The sequence below is a fragment of the Pundamilia nyererei genome, unplaced genomic scaffold (genome assembly GCF_000239375.1).
Source record: "Pundamilia nyererei isolate P.nyererei 1_Seehausen unplaced genomic scaffold, PunNye1.0 scaffold00624, whole genome shotgun sequence".
Classification (NCBI taxonomy): domain Eukaryota; kingdom Metazoa; phylum Chordata; class Actinopteri; order Cichliformes; family Cichlidae; genus Pundamilia; species Pundamilia nyererei.
In genome coordinates, this window is record NW_005188025.1 from 21,094 (window position 1) to 33,483 (window position 12,390).

The 12,390-nt window shown below is 39.4% G+C and overlaps 1 protein-coding gene across 1 annotated transcript; it reads left to right on the plus strand.

Annotated features, from left to right (window-relative positions):
• The first annotated feature begins 829 nt into the window (after positions 1-829).
• Positions 830-11,756, plus strand: p4ha3 (prolyl 4-hydroxylase, alpha polypeptide III). Its single transcript, XM_005754676.1, has 13 exons — positions 830-1,054; positions 1,581-1,735; positions 1,852-2,075; positions 5,034-5,183; positions 5,260-5,311; positions 5,389-5,546; positions 6,377-6,553; positions 8,123-8,187; positions 8,323-8,482; positions 8,581-8,643; positions 9,116-9,184; positions 10,167-10,263; positions 10,743-11,756. Exons 1-13 carry the CDS (start codon positions 882-884, stop codon positions 10,811-10,813), a joined length of 1,614 nt encoding a protein of 537 aa, XP_005754733.1. The 5' UTR covers positions 830-881; the 3' UTR covers positions 10,814-11,756.
• Positions 11,757-12,390: the final 634 nt, after the last annotated feature.

Consider the following 12,390-nt stretch of genomic DNA (forward strand, 5'->3'; position numbering starts at 1 on the left):
AATATCTTCATATTAATAATAAAAGAAAATCTTTACACAAGACTAAAATAGTCTTTACAATGAATTAAATAGATTTGAGTTTGTTCTGGTTCGGTTTAACTCATTTTTAACTGCAGGCTGAATATTTAAATAGATCGTTTACAGCAATGTCAAACATAAAAATAATAATAATAATTTAGCATGTTTGATACATATTTTCGGCACATAATCTCACTTTAGAAGACGAAAAAACATAGCCATTCTCCTCATCACTGAGTTCCTTCTCATCAATCATTTTTTAGCCTAGATTGCACAGATTATATTCCATGCCATCTTCCGCTTTTGACACTTCCTTATCTAATCCATCCTCACTGCTAGTTTCCTGGCCTCCTCCTCCTCCTCCACTGTACTGATCAAAAATCACCACCAGGAAGCGCTGTCCGTCTTTTAGGGATCCTTGCTGTGGCACTTCGCTGCTGCAGCTTGGTTGTTGCGCAGAGCTTTGTCCTGCAGATGTCGCTGTGATTCCAAACTCAGTTTTTGAAGAGCAGATGTTTTATCGTTGATTTTCACATTTTAGAAAATTGACTTCAAAGTAAAACTAAACAAAATATTGCAAATATATTACATCGCATTATTTGCAAAAACTGAACTCATTTCATCAGCATCCGCGAAACCCCATAAATCAGATGATGTTGGTGAGTACATGAGCGCAAACAATTGTTCTGAATGAATCCAGGCTGTACGTATGATATGATGAACAGAGGGCGAAGGCTGATCTCAGATCAGCTGAGAGCCTGCTCCAAATGCTGAAGCTCAGCAGTGCTGTTCAGCAAAACTGAGAGACGCAATTAGAACTGGTGAATCTGCCGAGGAAGAGAGCGGACAGCTCACTTTCGGAGATGAAGTTTTGTGTTCTTGTTTGCTTTCTCTCGGGCCTCCTGAGTGTCGTTAGAGGGGAAATGTATACATCGCTGCTGAACGTAAAGCAGGCGGTCAGAGTTGAACGGAAGCTGATCGATTACCTGAGAACTTACATTGACCACGAGTTGGACAGACTTGAAGACATCAAACGGTGAGTAATGGTGAAACACTGGAAACAGATTTGATTGTAAAGGATTTAAACGATGTGTATCTTGGAAAATATCACACAGAATTAAAAGAAACCCCCATAGGTATTGTTATCTCGGTTTGTTCGAGTTTTCCAGAGGTGGTAATTAACCCGGGAGACACTGCACACACACACATAGTAAATAGTAATAGAACAAGCGTTGCAGATGTGAGGCTTGATAGTGAAATGATCATATAATGAACTACATAAACCTTATATGTATGTCATTAAAAAGCAGAAAAAATAGACTAGGTTTTCGTGGCTTTATTTCACAATGTTGTATGCAGGATCACTGTTACAAAACGAAGTCACCTCCCGCTAATTTATACAAATAACTCTATAGTTTTGTTTGTTTGTTTTTTTGTAGAATTGCTTCTAATTTTTCTTCTGATGAAAATAATGTTTTGTGCATAAAATGCCATTTTAATTATTGAGTTTTTATTGTTTCCAGTCTGAAGACCCTGTTTAATAATTCTGTATCTTCACACAGTTTTTATGCCAAAGTATCCGACCTGCACACAGAACTTTACAAAGGCCCAGCGGTCACAATGGCCAACCCTCTGGTGGCTTTTACTTTGATCAAACGTCTTCATTCAGAGTGGCTGAATGTCGTCTACAGCAATGAAGCCCTCGAGAACCTACAAGGTTGCCCCACTGCCTTCTTCAAAGACACATCTGGTGGTGATATCTAAGCATCAACCCCCCTCTACTGTCACCACCCAACCCCTCACCATTCACCTTTTTGCCCCTCTGCTGTCCAGCCCTCAGGTCCAGTTACGAGGAGGAAGAGGCTGATCTCCCCAATCTGGAAGACCTCCAAGGGGCTGCTAAAGGGCTAATGAGGCTGCAGGATGTATATGCTCTGCAAGTTTCCAGCCTTGTAAGGGGCCGTTTCCAGAGAGTCACTAATGGCGAGTCTGTGGATGTCTACATGCCTGCAGTATCTGTCCAGCTCTCTGGTGATGACTGCTTTCTGGTTGGGAAGGTACTGAAAAAATTATGTACTTTGGAAAAAACACAATCCTGCATGTAAAAGAACAGAAATATTTGGAAAATTTAAGTAACAAAAATAATGGTGCTGTTTTACTATGTAGCTTTTTTTACATTTGGCTCCCAGCCCAGGGTTTGGTCATGTGATGGGCGATGCCATGTATGTTCTCCTCCTATGCTTAATGTGTTGGGAAAGAAAATCTTCTACTGCTACACAAATACGTGTTCACAATTTTGTCTTATTTGTCTAAGTTTTACACTTTAGATCAAAAAGTAATTTTTACCAAATTGCCTGAAAGGCAAACCATTCATCAGTGAATCTAATAACGACCTAAGCCTACATAAAAGATGGATAAAGCCACAATGACATCATTCAAAGGTTGGCGGGTTGATGTTTAAAGCTTTGAGTCTGGCATTTTGACCATCTCCATATTGGGGGTTTTTGAGCCAGAAGTGAACAAATGAATTTGAAGTTAAATTATCTGTGGACTGTAAAGGGGCATTGCACTTAACTTTCAGTTAGTGCAAACACTGAGAAAACCATAAAAGTGGTGCACAAACCTCTTGGCAGGCTGTTAGTGCAGTTAACCACAGAGCAGGCCATATTATTTGTCCGATTACTGCAGTAAAATCCTCCAAAATCAATACCAGAAACAAAGTCGAGAGAGAAGGTTCAGTGACTTGATTTAGTAGAGATGACATCTAAACAGGCAGCTGTTAGCTTCAGCTGTATGTGTTGGCTGCACCACCCGCTTTAATCTTTAACAATGCAAGATTATTGTTTTCTTTTAAACAGGAAAATATAGCTGTGTTATAAATGTTTTCAAATAAAATGTGACGAAGCATAAAATGAAAGCAGTGTAGAGTATACAGTATTTGTGCCAACTCTGTATTTCTTAAAAGCACAACAAAGGAAGTGTGGTGCAAGTACACATCTGTCTTCTTTCTGGAACAGCTGTCAGAGTAACATAAGGTAGGAGGAGTCACTGAAGGAAATTAACGTATTTGGAAGTTGGTGTCCTGAAAAGTTTTCACTCTGGTTAACATCCCATTCCAGAGGGCTGCAGTTTTATCCCAGACTTGTTAATAGTTCTGTTGTGGGAACCTAGACTAGAAAACTGGGATTCTTTCCATTGTGTGCCTGGGAATTCTTTTCATGCGCAGATGAATATAATATTCTATAGAAGGGGAAAAAAAGGAGATTTTCCCCACAATAAATTCCACTGTTTTCATGCAGTGGTTATGTGTAAGGGTAGGGCACTGTGTGGGAGAGACATACTCTTGTATGGAAAAGACATTAAGTCATGCTGCAGAAGCTTGTCTTCACTTGTACCAGGGCTGAAATTATGTGAGGCGGTCAGTCAGCAGAGATGCTTAGTTTTAGGGTTTTCTCTATAACAGAGCTCCTGCATGCATGTGCTATCATGTAGTTTTTAAACTGATCTTCAAAACCAGACACATTTAACACAAATTTGAGTGTCTCAGTTTTAGTGGGGAGAGGTTTAGGGCCCTTTAAGGTAATTGCCAGCTGACACTTCCCTCAGGCTCATTACCTCATCAGCTGAGTATTTTTACACATTTATTGCTCTTTAGGCTATTTCTGTTAAGAATAGCTGATCTTAAATTAAAGAGTGAAATGTGGGTGTAAACCTGTGGTGGATTAACTCAGCATGTGTGATGAGTTGGTGGGCTTCTGTGTGTGTTTGTGGGGGTTAAATAGCACACATGGAGCTGTGGTTGTGGATGTAATCTGTGACGGGAGGAGCCTCTTACAACCCACTTTCAGTGTGGGTGCTGTCAGCCCTTTAGTCAGCACCTACTTCATCAAGTCAGGTCAACTGCTAAACTGCTTTGAACCTAAGTAAAGGAGACCTTTAGTGTTTGTGACTTTCAAAATCTAAAAATGCTGTAATCCAGTTTTATATTTCCACATCATACATGAAAATGTGATGCAGGGACACACTCTGTGGAAGACATGCCTACATGTAATGCAAATCTACCGCCCATATTCGGTTACAGAAATGTCCAGATTATTTTTTTATCTACTTGCTTCAGGCACTGATGAGAATCAGGCTGCAGAGGTCTGTTAGGTTTACTTTATTGACTCTGCAACCTAGATTTTTTTTCCCAATTATATCTTTCAGCTGACACCACTTTGTAGTACTTTATCAGATTTTGCAGAGCTTCTCTAAAATCATGAGACCCAAGGAAAAGAGAAATTCAAAAGACAAAGTCAGTTTTTGAAAGAACAAAGAAGGAATTCATTTATTTTGGTTGTGTGTGTTTATCAGAGATTTGATTCCAGGTGTCAGTGTGCTGCGAAAGGTTTCTGAAACTGGGCCTTGATGGCAGCTGTAGAACATAAGCTGCTACATGATACACGCAGGATAAAAGGGGGGACTAAACAAAAACTGAAAGCGGAAGAGCACAAGGAATAAACACAGGTGGGTGAACAGATGGGCCGACAATAGGGTGAAGGTGAGGGAGAGACAACAAAAGCAAAAATAGCCATAAAGGTGTGGAACAAGAACAAAGGAAAGCAATTAACAAGAAGCACATATAGAAGAATTGAGGAGGTACAAGGCATCACAGGACACACAGAAGAGTAAACCCTAAGAAAAAGGATGGCGGTGATATGCAAAAAAATGAAACAAGATCCTAACCCAGTAAATCCAAAAGAAAAGAATTCAAGTCAAGCTGAAATGGCTAAAATGGCTCAGCCAGCCACAAACATATATCAGCTGACTATCATGAGAAACTATCTGACTCTGGCTGCTGACTCTGACTCTGGCTGGTCTTACAGTTGTTAGTGTGATCCTTACTGAAATCATCCCTACAACCACAAAACCTCACAAATTCTGGCTGACATGGATGCAGTATTCAGCTCTTCAGTTCTAGACAGACTCTGTTTAAATTGTGAAGTACTTGTTTTTTTTGGTGTTATTGTACCCAGGTGGCCTATGAACAAGAAGACTATTATCACTCAGTGCAGTGGTTGGAGGAGTCTGCGCGCCTTTTCAGGGGAGCAGGAGAGGAGTGGAGCCCTGAAAATGAAGGCACTTTGGAGGATGCTTTGGATCACCTTGCCTTTTCTCACTTTAAAGTAAGTAAACAGACAGACTGAGGAAATTTGCATGATTGATGATTTAGATTTCTCTGAATTCCTTTTCTTGTCTCAGACAGGAAACGTCTCCTACGCTCTGAGTCTATCTCAGGAGTTACTGCATCACAGTAAGGCTCTTAAAACCCCTTTTCTCAGTGAACTGTGTCATCCCTCTCTCAGACTGTTTACACATTTTCTTTCTCAGATCCAATGAATGGAAGAGTTTTGCAGAATGTTAAGAAATACGAGAAGCTCCTGGTTGCTGCTGGTCCACCCAGAGGCACTGGGTTGACGAGACCCTCCTCCAGTTTTTTAAGGACCAGGGACACTTATGAGAGACTCTGCCGGACTCGAGGCTCTCAGGTATTGCAATAATGAGGAGCAGATCAGGACAGGAACACATCAAACTTTTTAAATGCATATATAGTAATGTAGCCTTGAGTTACAGGGTTTTATGTCACTGGATGTTCAGTGTTTCAGGATGCACTTTATTTAAGAGGATGTTTTGTTTTTTCATTTTTACATGGACTACAATTTAAATATTTACATCAGTGTATGTAGATGTCATGTGAGATAAAAGTTGAGGCAATTTTGGAGAGCCTTTTTTAAAATCTTCACATCGGTATGCCAATAAAAATAATTATTTTTTCACCTTTTTTCACCTGAAACATGCCTGTCACACTCATGAAATTATTTCATCAAAAGTAAATACGTATTTATTTACATAGCCTCTTTCAAGATAAAAGCACAAGCACAAACTTCACATCAAATAAAAACAACAAACATGGAAATTGACACTAAGATACTGCTGACAAAAAAACCCAAAACACCACCAGTACTAACAGAGGAAAATCTCAGTGATTTGATTTGATTTGATCCTCTGAGGATCCTTAATTTCTGTCCAAAAACACATGAATCCATCAAATTCGTTTACAAATGTAAGTCTTGACCAAAGTGCCGATCTGAAGTCATAAAGCTTCGCTCCTAGCATACTCTAACAACTTCATTTAATTTCTACATTTTTAGGTCTGTAAAATGTTTTCTTGGCTTTAAAAAGCACCGCAAAAACTCTAAATGTCGTCTTTGTTTTTAAGCTTTTATGTGGTGACAAGATCCATTATATGAGTAACTGTAGATGGATATCCATGTTTTGATCTTGTTAATAGACTTCATATGGTCGTTGCTTCTTACAGCGCAGGCATTTTGCAAATCCCCAACTCTTCTGTGACTACTTCACCAACAACAATCCTGCACTGATACTGATGCCTGCAAAACGGGAGGTGGTGAGCCTGCAGCCGTATGTGGTCCTCTACCATGACTTTGTTACTGACACAGAGGCTGAAGACATCAAGAGCCTCGCCCAGCCAGGAGTGAGTGCTCATCGCATGTGGTCAAACAACCCATGTGCCTTCAATACGTTCGATTTTTGGGAATTAAAAAACAAACAAACAGTGTCTTAACGTCTTGTGTTTTAGTTGATTCCGTCAGATTGTTGAATGGTTTTGTAATCCAAACTTTTGGAGAATCTTGTCAACAAAGGGAGGGGGTTTCCCACATGGGACTCACAAAACATGAATCTGCAAAATGTTAACTTAGCAACAAGAAGTCAAATCAACAAAAGCACTAAATGAACACTTTTTTCCTTTGCAAAGTCACATTAAGGTGTGGGACTGCCAAACTGAAGCATATAATAGATGTTCCAATAGACCAAATCAATATATATGTATATGTGTGTGTCACTAACAAACATTATCATTCGACAAGTTTTTTCTTTAACGAAACACATCTTTCGGCCTTTGGAGCTTTTATTGATAACAGATAAAGATTCAGAGTAAACTTTTAAGTCATGTTTCTTGATGGTGAAAAACATCAAATGCTGAATTGTTATAAACAGTTAATACATTTAGTTTTTAAAATTTGGTACACTTAATTAATGCATGAGTAGAGGGAATCTAATATTTTAATATAGATGTATATAAAATGCTGTGAATAGAAATGTAGGTCATAATGAGTACTATTAATTTTAGTGCTTTTTGCTGATCATTCTTTAATTTTGCAAAGACGAGACTTGAATCTAGACCGTGTGTAGGTGTGTTACAAAATGCCTCTGACTGCTGGCGTCTAAGCCAGACTTCCTACTGGGAAGATTCTGGAGGGATCATATAGCGGAAGAGTTGGCGTGCTTCCAAACGTTTAGCAAAGCTTAAGGAAAAGAGGAATACATTACTACAAAAACTTGGCTGAATTCCTCAAACTGTCCAAATAAACCAACAGAGCTGGGGCCGATAAATGTTCAGTCCACGATAGCTGAGTCTTAATATCCAATGAGTAAAGTGAAACTTTACTGCAGTGGATCGTCCTGAGAGCTCTTCAGTCTTCTGATGCAGGAAATATTTGGTGGGATAACACATTTGCTGCCCCTATAGTTTCTGTGAGGTTTTGGCATTGTTCAGTGGGTTTTCCATCTCTTGCTCAGATGGAAACCCCTGTACTTATTTCATCATTATGTCAGCTTGTGGGCTGATTGAAAACAGGCCCCTGGTCTTAGTTTGGAGCAGAGAGTGGAATGGAGCATGGTTTCCAGCTTGCTGTTGCTAGATCCCAGAATACAGGTCTGTTAACAAACAGTTTAAATAGGTTTTCTTGGTGATTAATTGTTTGAACTGTATATATTGAGTTGAATATTTCACTACTGATTCTCAGCATGGAAATGTTTGTGTATACCTGTTGGAAAATTGGAAAACAATCATGAAAACCGGAGAAGCTCTGTGGTTTACACAAATATATTTGCGGTGCTTTTTTCTCAGGTTCTGCTTCACTTTCCTCCAAAGCCCTAAAAAGAAAGAAGGATTAATGGAAACCCATCCTTAGATGCATTAAAGTTTGGCTGCTGTAACATTCGCAAAATTAAGATGCTTTTTTCTGTCTTTGCTAACAAGCTGAGAAGGTCTGTAGTGGCAGCTGGAGAGAAACAAGCAACAGCAGACTATCGGATCAGTAAGAGGTACAAACATCACCTCTTGTTACTCTACTACTGCCATAACAATAAAAACATCTGCTGCAGGTTTACTACTACATGCAGCTGGTATTTCTTTTCAGTCACAGTATCATTTTATTAATCAATATCTTTTATTGCTAGTGCATGGCTGAAGGGCTCAGCACAGTCTATTGTTGGGAAGTTGGACCAGAGGATCTCACTGCTCACAGGTCTGAATGTGAAGCATCCATACGGCGAGTACCTCCAGGTGGTAAATTATGGGATTGGTGGCCATTATGAACCTCATTTTGACCATGCTACTGTAAGTTTGTTGCGTTAGTTGATTAGCACTTATTTACATGGTGATCGTGGATATTTTAATTGCCTTTATAATGTCTGTTTGCATTTCTGTAAAAACAGTCACCTTCAAGCCCCGTGTTCAAGTTGAAAACTGGGAATCGGGTGGCTACATTTATGATATATGTGAGTAAAGTCGAACCATCTATTGACCCTATTTGACCCCGTAGCTAAAAGTTCTTTGGCAGTTCTTTTTCAGCTGTCCAAAAGTCTAAATTAAAAATAAACACATTTGGAGAACCTGGCCAACTTGGACAGCAAGCCTGAGAAACTGACAACAGTAACTACATTTACACTTTAGGGATATTCTGCCACGCAACAAACTTGAAACAAACTCTCACAGTCACCTTCTTATTTGTCCTGATGCGGTGGCTTCAGGAAATATTTGGTGGGAGAACACATTTATTTGAACCTTTTATTTGTGTTCATGTAACCAATTTGTCCTTCTGCTGAGTGCCTTTGTCCTTACAATAAAAGTAAAACTGGGTGGTGATTGAAAAAGAATGAGTTTTCAAACACTGTAGCAGACAGAGCGGCTTTTCATAACATGAGCACGTAAACACAAGACACAGCTCTGAAGGAATGTCCTTTTCCACAGCTCAGCCCCGTGGAGGCAGGTGGGTCCACAGCGTTCATTTACGCCAACTTCAGCGTTCCTGTTGTGGAGGTAAATACACTTGCAAATATCTTAGTATCTGTTACTTTTATTTCATATTTTTCCCTTTTACACATTTAAATAAGTTTGGTGTCAAAATACTAAATGTCAGATCACAGAAACAATAGCCTTGAGATGAATTTACTACTTTATTTCACTACTACTTTACTTTGCAAAGTCAGTGGAGGTTTTTTTTTATCTTTTGTTTTTTGGTATGTTTTTCTGGTTGATAAATGAGCTGCAGTGTAAAGTTTAACAGGCCATTCCTGGGGTTTAACCTTTCACCTTAGAACTCATTTCTTGTCCAAACTTCAGAAAAAGATAAAGTGACCAAAAAAAAAAAAAAAAAAGTAAGAAAGAGAAGCCATACACATTGGTGACAAATTAAAAGAAACACCACCATAAAAAGTAAAATACTAGGAAACAATGCCAGCATATTCAATGCCAAGGTGTTCAAATGCCAACACCTTGGCATTGATTCTTCAACTCTCTGGAAGTCTTTGAAAAATGCTCTTTGAAAAGAAATTTCCCCCTTTGGTGTTTTAATTATGGCCGTGGAGAGACAAGGTCTAACATGGTAGTCCAAATCTACCACAGGTTTTAAATTTGGTTTGCTGTGGTTACTGTGAATGCCAAGCACAGTTTAAAGCATTTTTAGACACAATAAACCATTTACTGACCTCTAGGATGTAATATCGTCCTCCTGCGACTGTATTGACTTGCAGACATCCTGTTTAAGGGGACAAGTGGACCATGTCAGCAAACATAGCAGAATCCAGTGTGCTTTTTTTTTTTTGGGAAAAATAAAATACTTACGCAATAAAATACCCACTTTTTAAACTTGTTTACTTAATAATATTATATAGGCCAAAAATTAAGACTATAGAACTTATTATTAAGTACTTAAAATAACTGATAGTTACTGACCATAGTTTAAACCACACTTCTTTTTTTAAGATACTCAAAATGATTTGTTTTGTTTGTCATGTCACAGAAAGCTGCTATCTTCTGGTGGAACCTGCACAGAAATGGTGAAGGAAACGACGACACACTGCATGCTGGCTGCCCCGTACTTATTGGAGACAAATGGGGTAAGACCCAGGTGCATTATGATGTGACAGGGCTGTGAAAAAGTAGCGTAAAAATGGAAAGTAGCAAATCAGTCACCATCGCTTATCCAGCATTCAGCTCTCCTGATATGCTGGTGCACATCTGTACCCCATTAGGCATTTAGAGATGTGGCAGAGAGCAGTTCAGACACTTGGAATCTAAACATCTGCTGATGCCTGGAACCAGGCCATCACACGTGTGTTCAGGACTCAGTTAAGCTGACAGAAAGATATTAATCATTGAAAAACAGCTGCAGAAGTATTTAGTGAAGGTGTTGTTTTTAGCAGCCATATATATCGCCAGATATTAACCTCCAGGCTACACTTTCCAAGTACAATGACTCCAAGTACAAGTTGAAAATATTCAACAGCAAAAAAAAAAGAAAAAAACTTTCATGATACTGTTTTTTTTTTCTGTAGAAGATAATTTCACATGATTTGTGTCTATCTTTGTGTTCCAGTGGCAAACAAATGGATCCATGAGTATGGTCAAGAGTTCCAACATCGCTGCAGTCTGAATCCTCAAGAGTGAAGGGGTGGAGCCATTGCTGGGCCCCTTTGGAGTGCAAGCCTTTGCAATTGTGAGCCACATCTACAGGGAGAGAGAAGGAGGCAGCAGGAAAGTTGATGCACAAGCAAGGGCAGCGAGAGCTGGGGAGCATGCATCTGTGATTGGAGCCCTAAAGCCCCAGGGATCCTGGAGTGTACAGCGGACACTGCTGCAGTGGACATGGTGGAGGAGGAGGAGGCAGAGGAGGAGTGGGGCATCTGGCAGCCAGCCCCCAAGGGCGAAATGCTCTTTCTGGCCAGTTCCTGCAGATGGATAGAGGCCTTTGCCTTTGCACACTGTGCTGGCTTTAGTACACTGTGCAAGGCTGTTTACCTCCTGCCAGCTTTAAACAGAGATCTTATACAGCCCTGTTCCTACACTGGGCTCACTCAGGGATCTGCTTTTACAAATCAAACTTTATTTTGAAATATAAATAGTAAATTAATAATAAATACTAAGTCAACAGAGATAATCAGTGTCTCAGAAAGAATCAGGTTTCAAGAGGTTAAAATCCGAGTCACCAGAGATTAATGTTGTCAGAGCTCAGGCTCGAAGTTCAGGCTGGTGCCAGTGAGTCAAAGGAAGTAGAAATTGTGAATGTGCCTGCGCATTCCCAGCTGGCTGAATGATGTGGTCATTGCTGTCTGTGGGAGACTCTTTGAATTTGGTTGGATTTAACTGAATGTCTCATGGAACAAATGAACCAGCAAGAGTGGAGAGTTGAGGTTCAGATTCTGCTCTTCATTAATGTTGGAACTTGTGTAAACTCACATGAACAATCCTGACTGCATACTATTCAGATATGAGTGTCTAAGTAGGTCATAACCCATCATAAAACAGTGCTGAAATTCACTATATGAGGTAGGAAAAGCAGGATTGGATGTATGTGACATGTTGGAGATGCCCTGCTGCTTGAGTGGCAAGGATCTCTGAATAATACCTTTGCTCACCGCAGTGTACACAGACAGTGCTTCCAAATATATAAACCAGCCTGTTTCACATTCCTGCATGCACAGCAAAGAGCAGGATTGTTTTCCCAGGGAGATGATGGATAGACAGGCTCGACTGCTCTGAAGCTCTAATAACGCTTTGCTTGTCATGTGTAAGTCACAGGAAATGCTCAAAGCAAAAAGATCTTAGAACACAAATTTATTTCATTTAAAGAATAACTAAATACTACTATATTAAAAAAACACTGTAGTTACAAGCTGGGTTAGGTATTTAGTTTCATTTTCTTACCTATAAAAATCATCTAAATCATCTATTTTTTAAATTAATAAAAATATTATTTTTATTTCATCAAATCAGAAACATCTCAATAATCAGAATGGTTTAAAGTAATCATTTCTTTCTGTCTGTTTTAAAATTTACTGTTTCTTTTAGAACTGAAGGAGTTTTAATCTGCGCTCTGGATGTACTCATTATCACTGGTTCTCACTGTTTCCACAGCAAATATAGCTACAGATGGACTTGCTGCTCTGCAAGCGTAAAGTCCAAACTATTTGAAGCTCACATAACCAGAGGTCATAATATCAGGTCATGCGTAGGTCTTCCTCGGC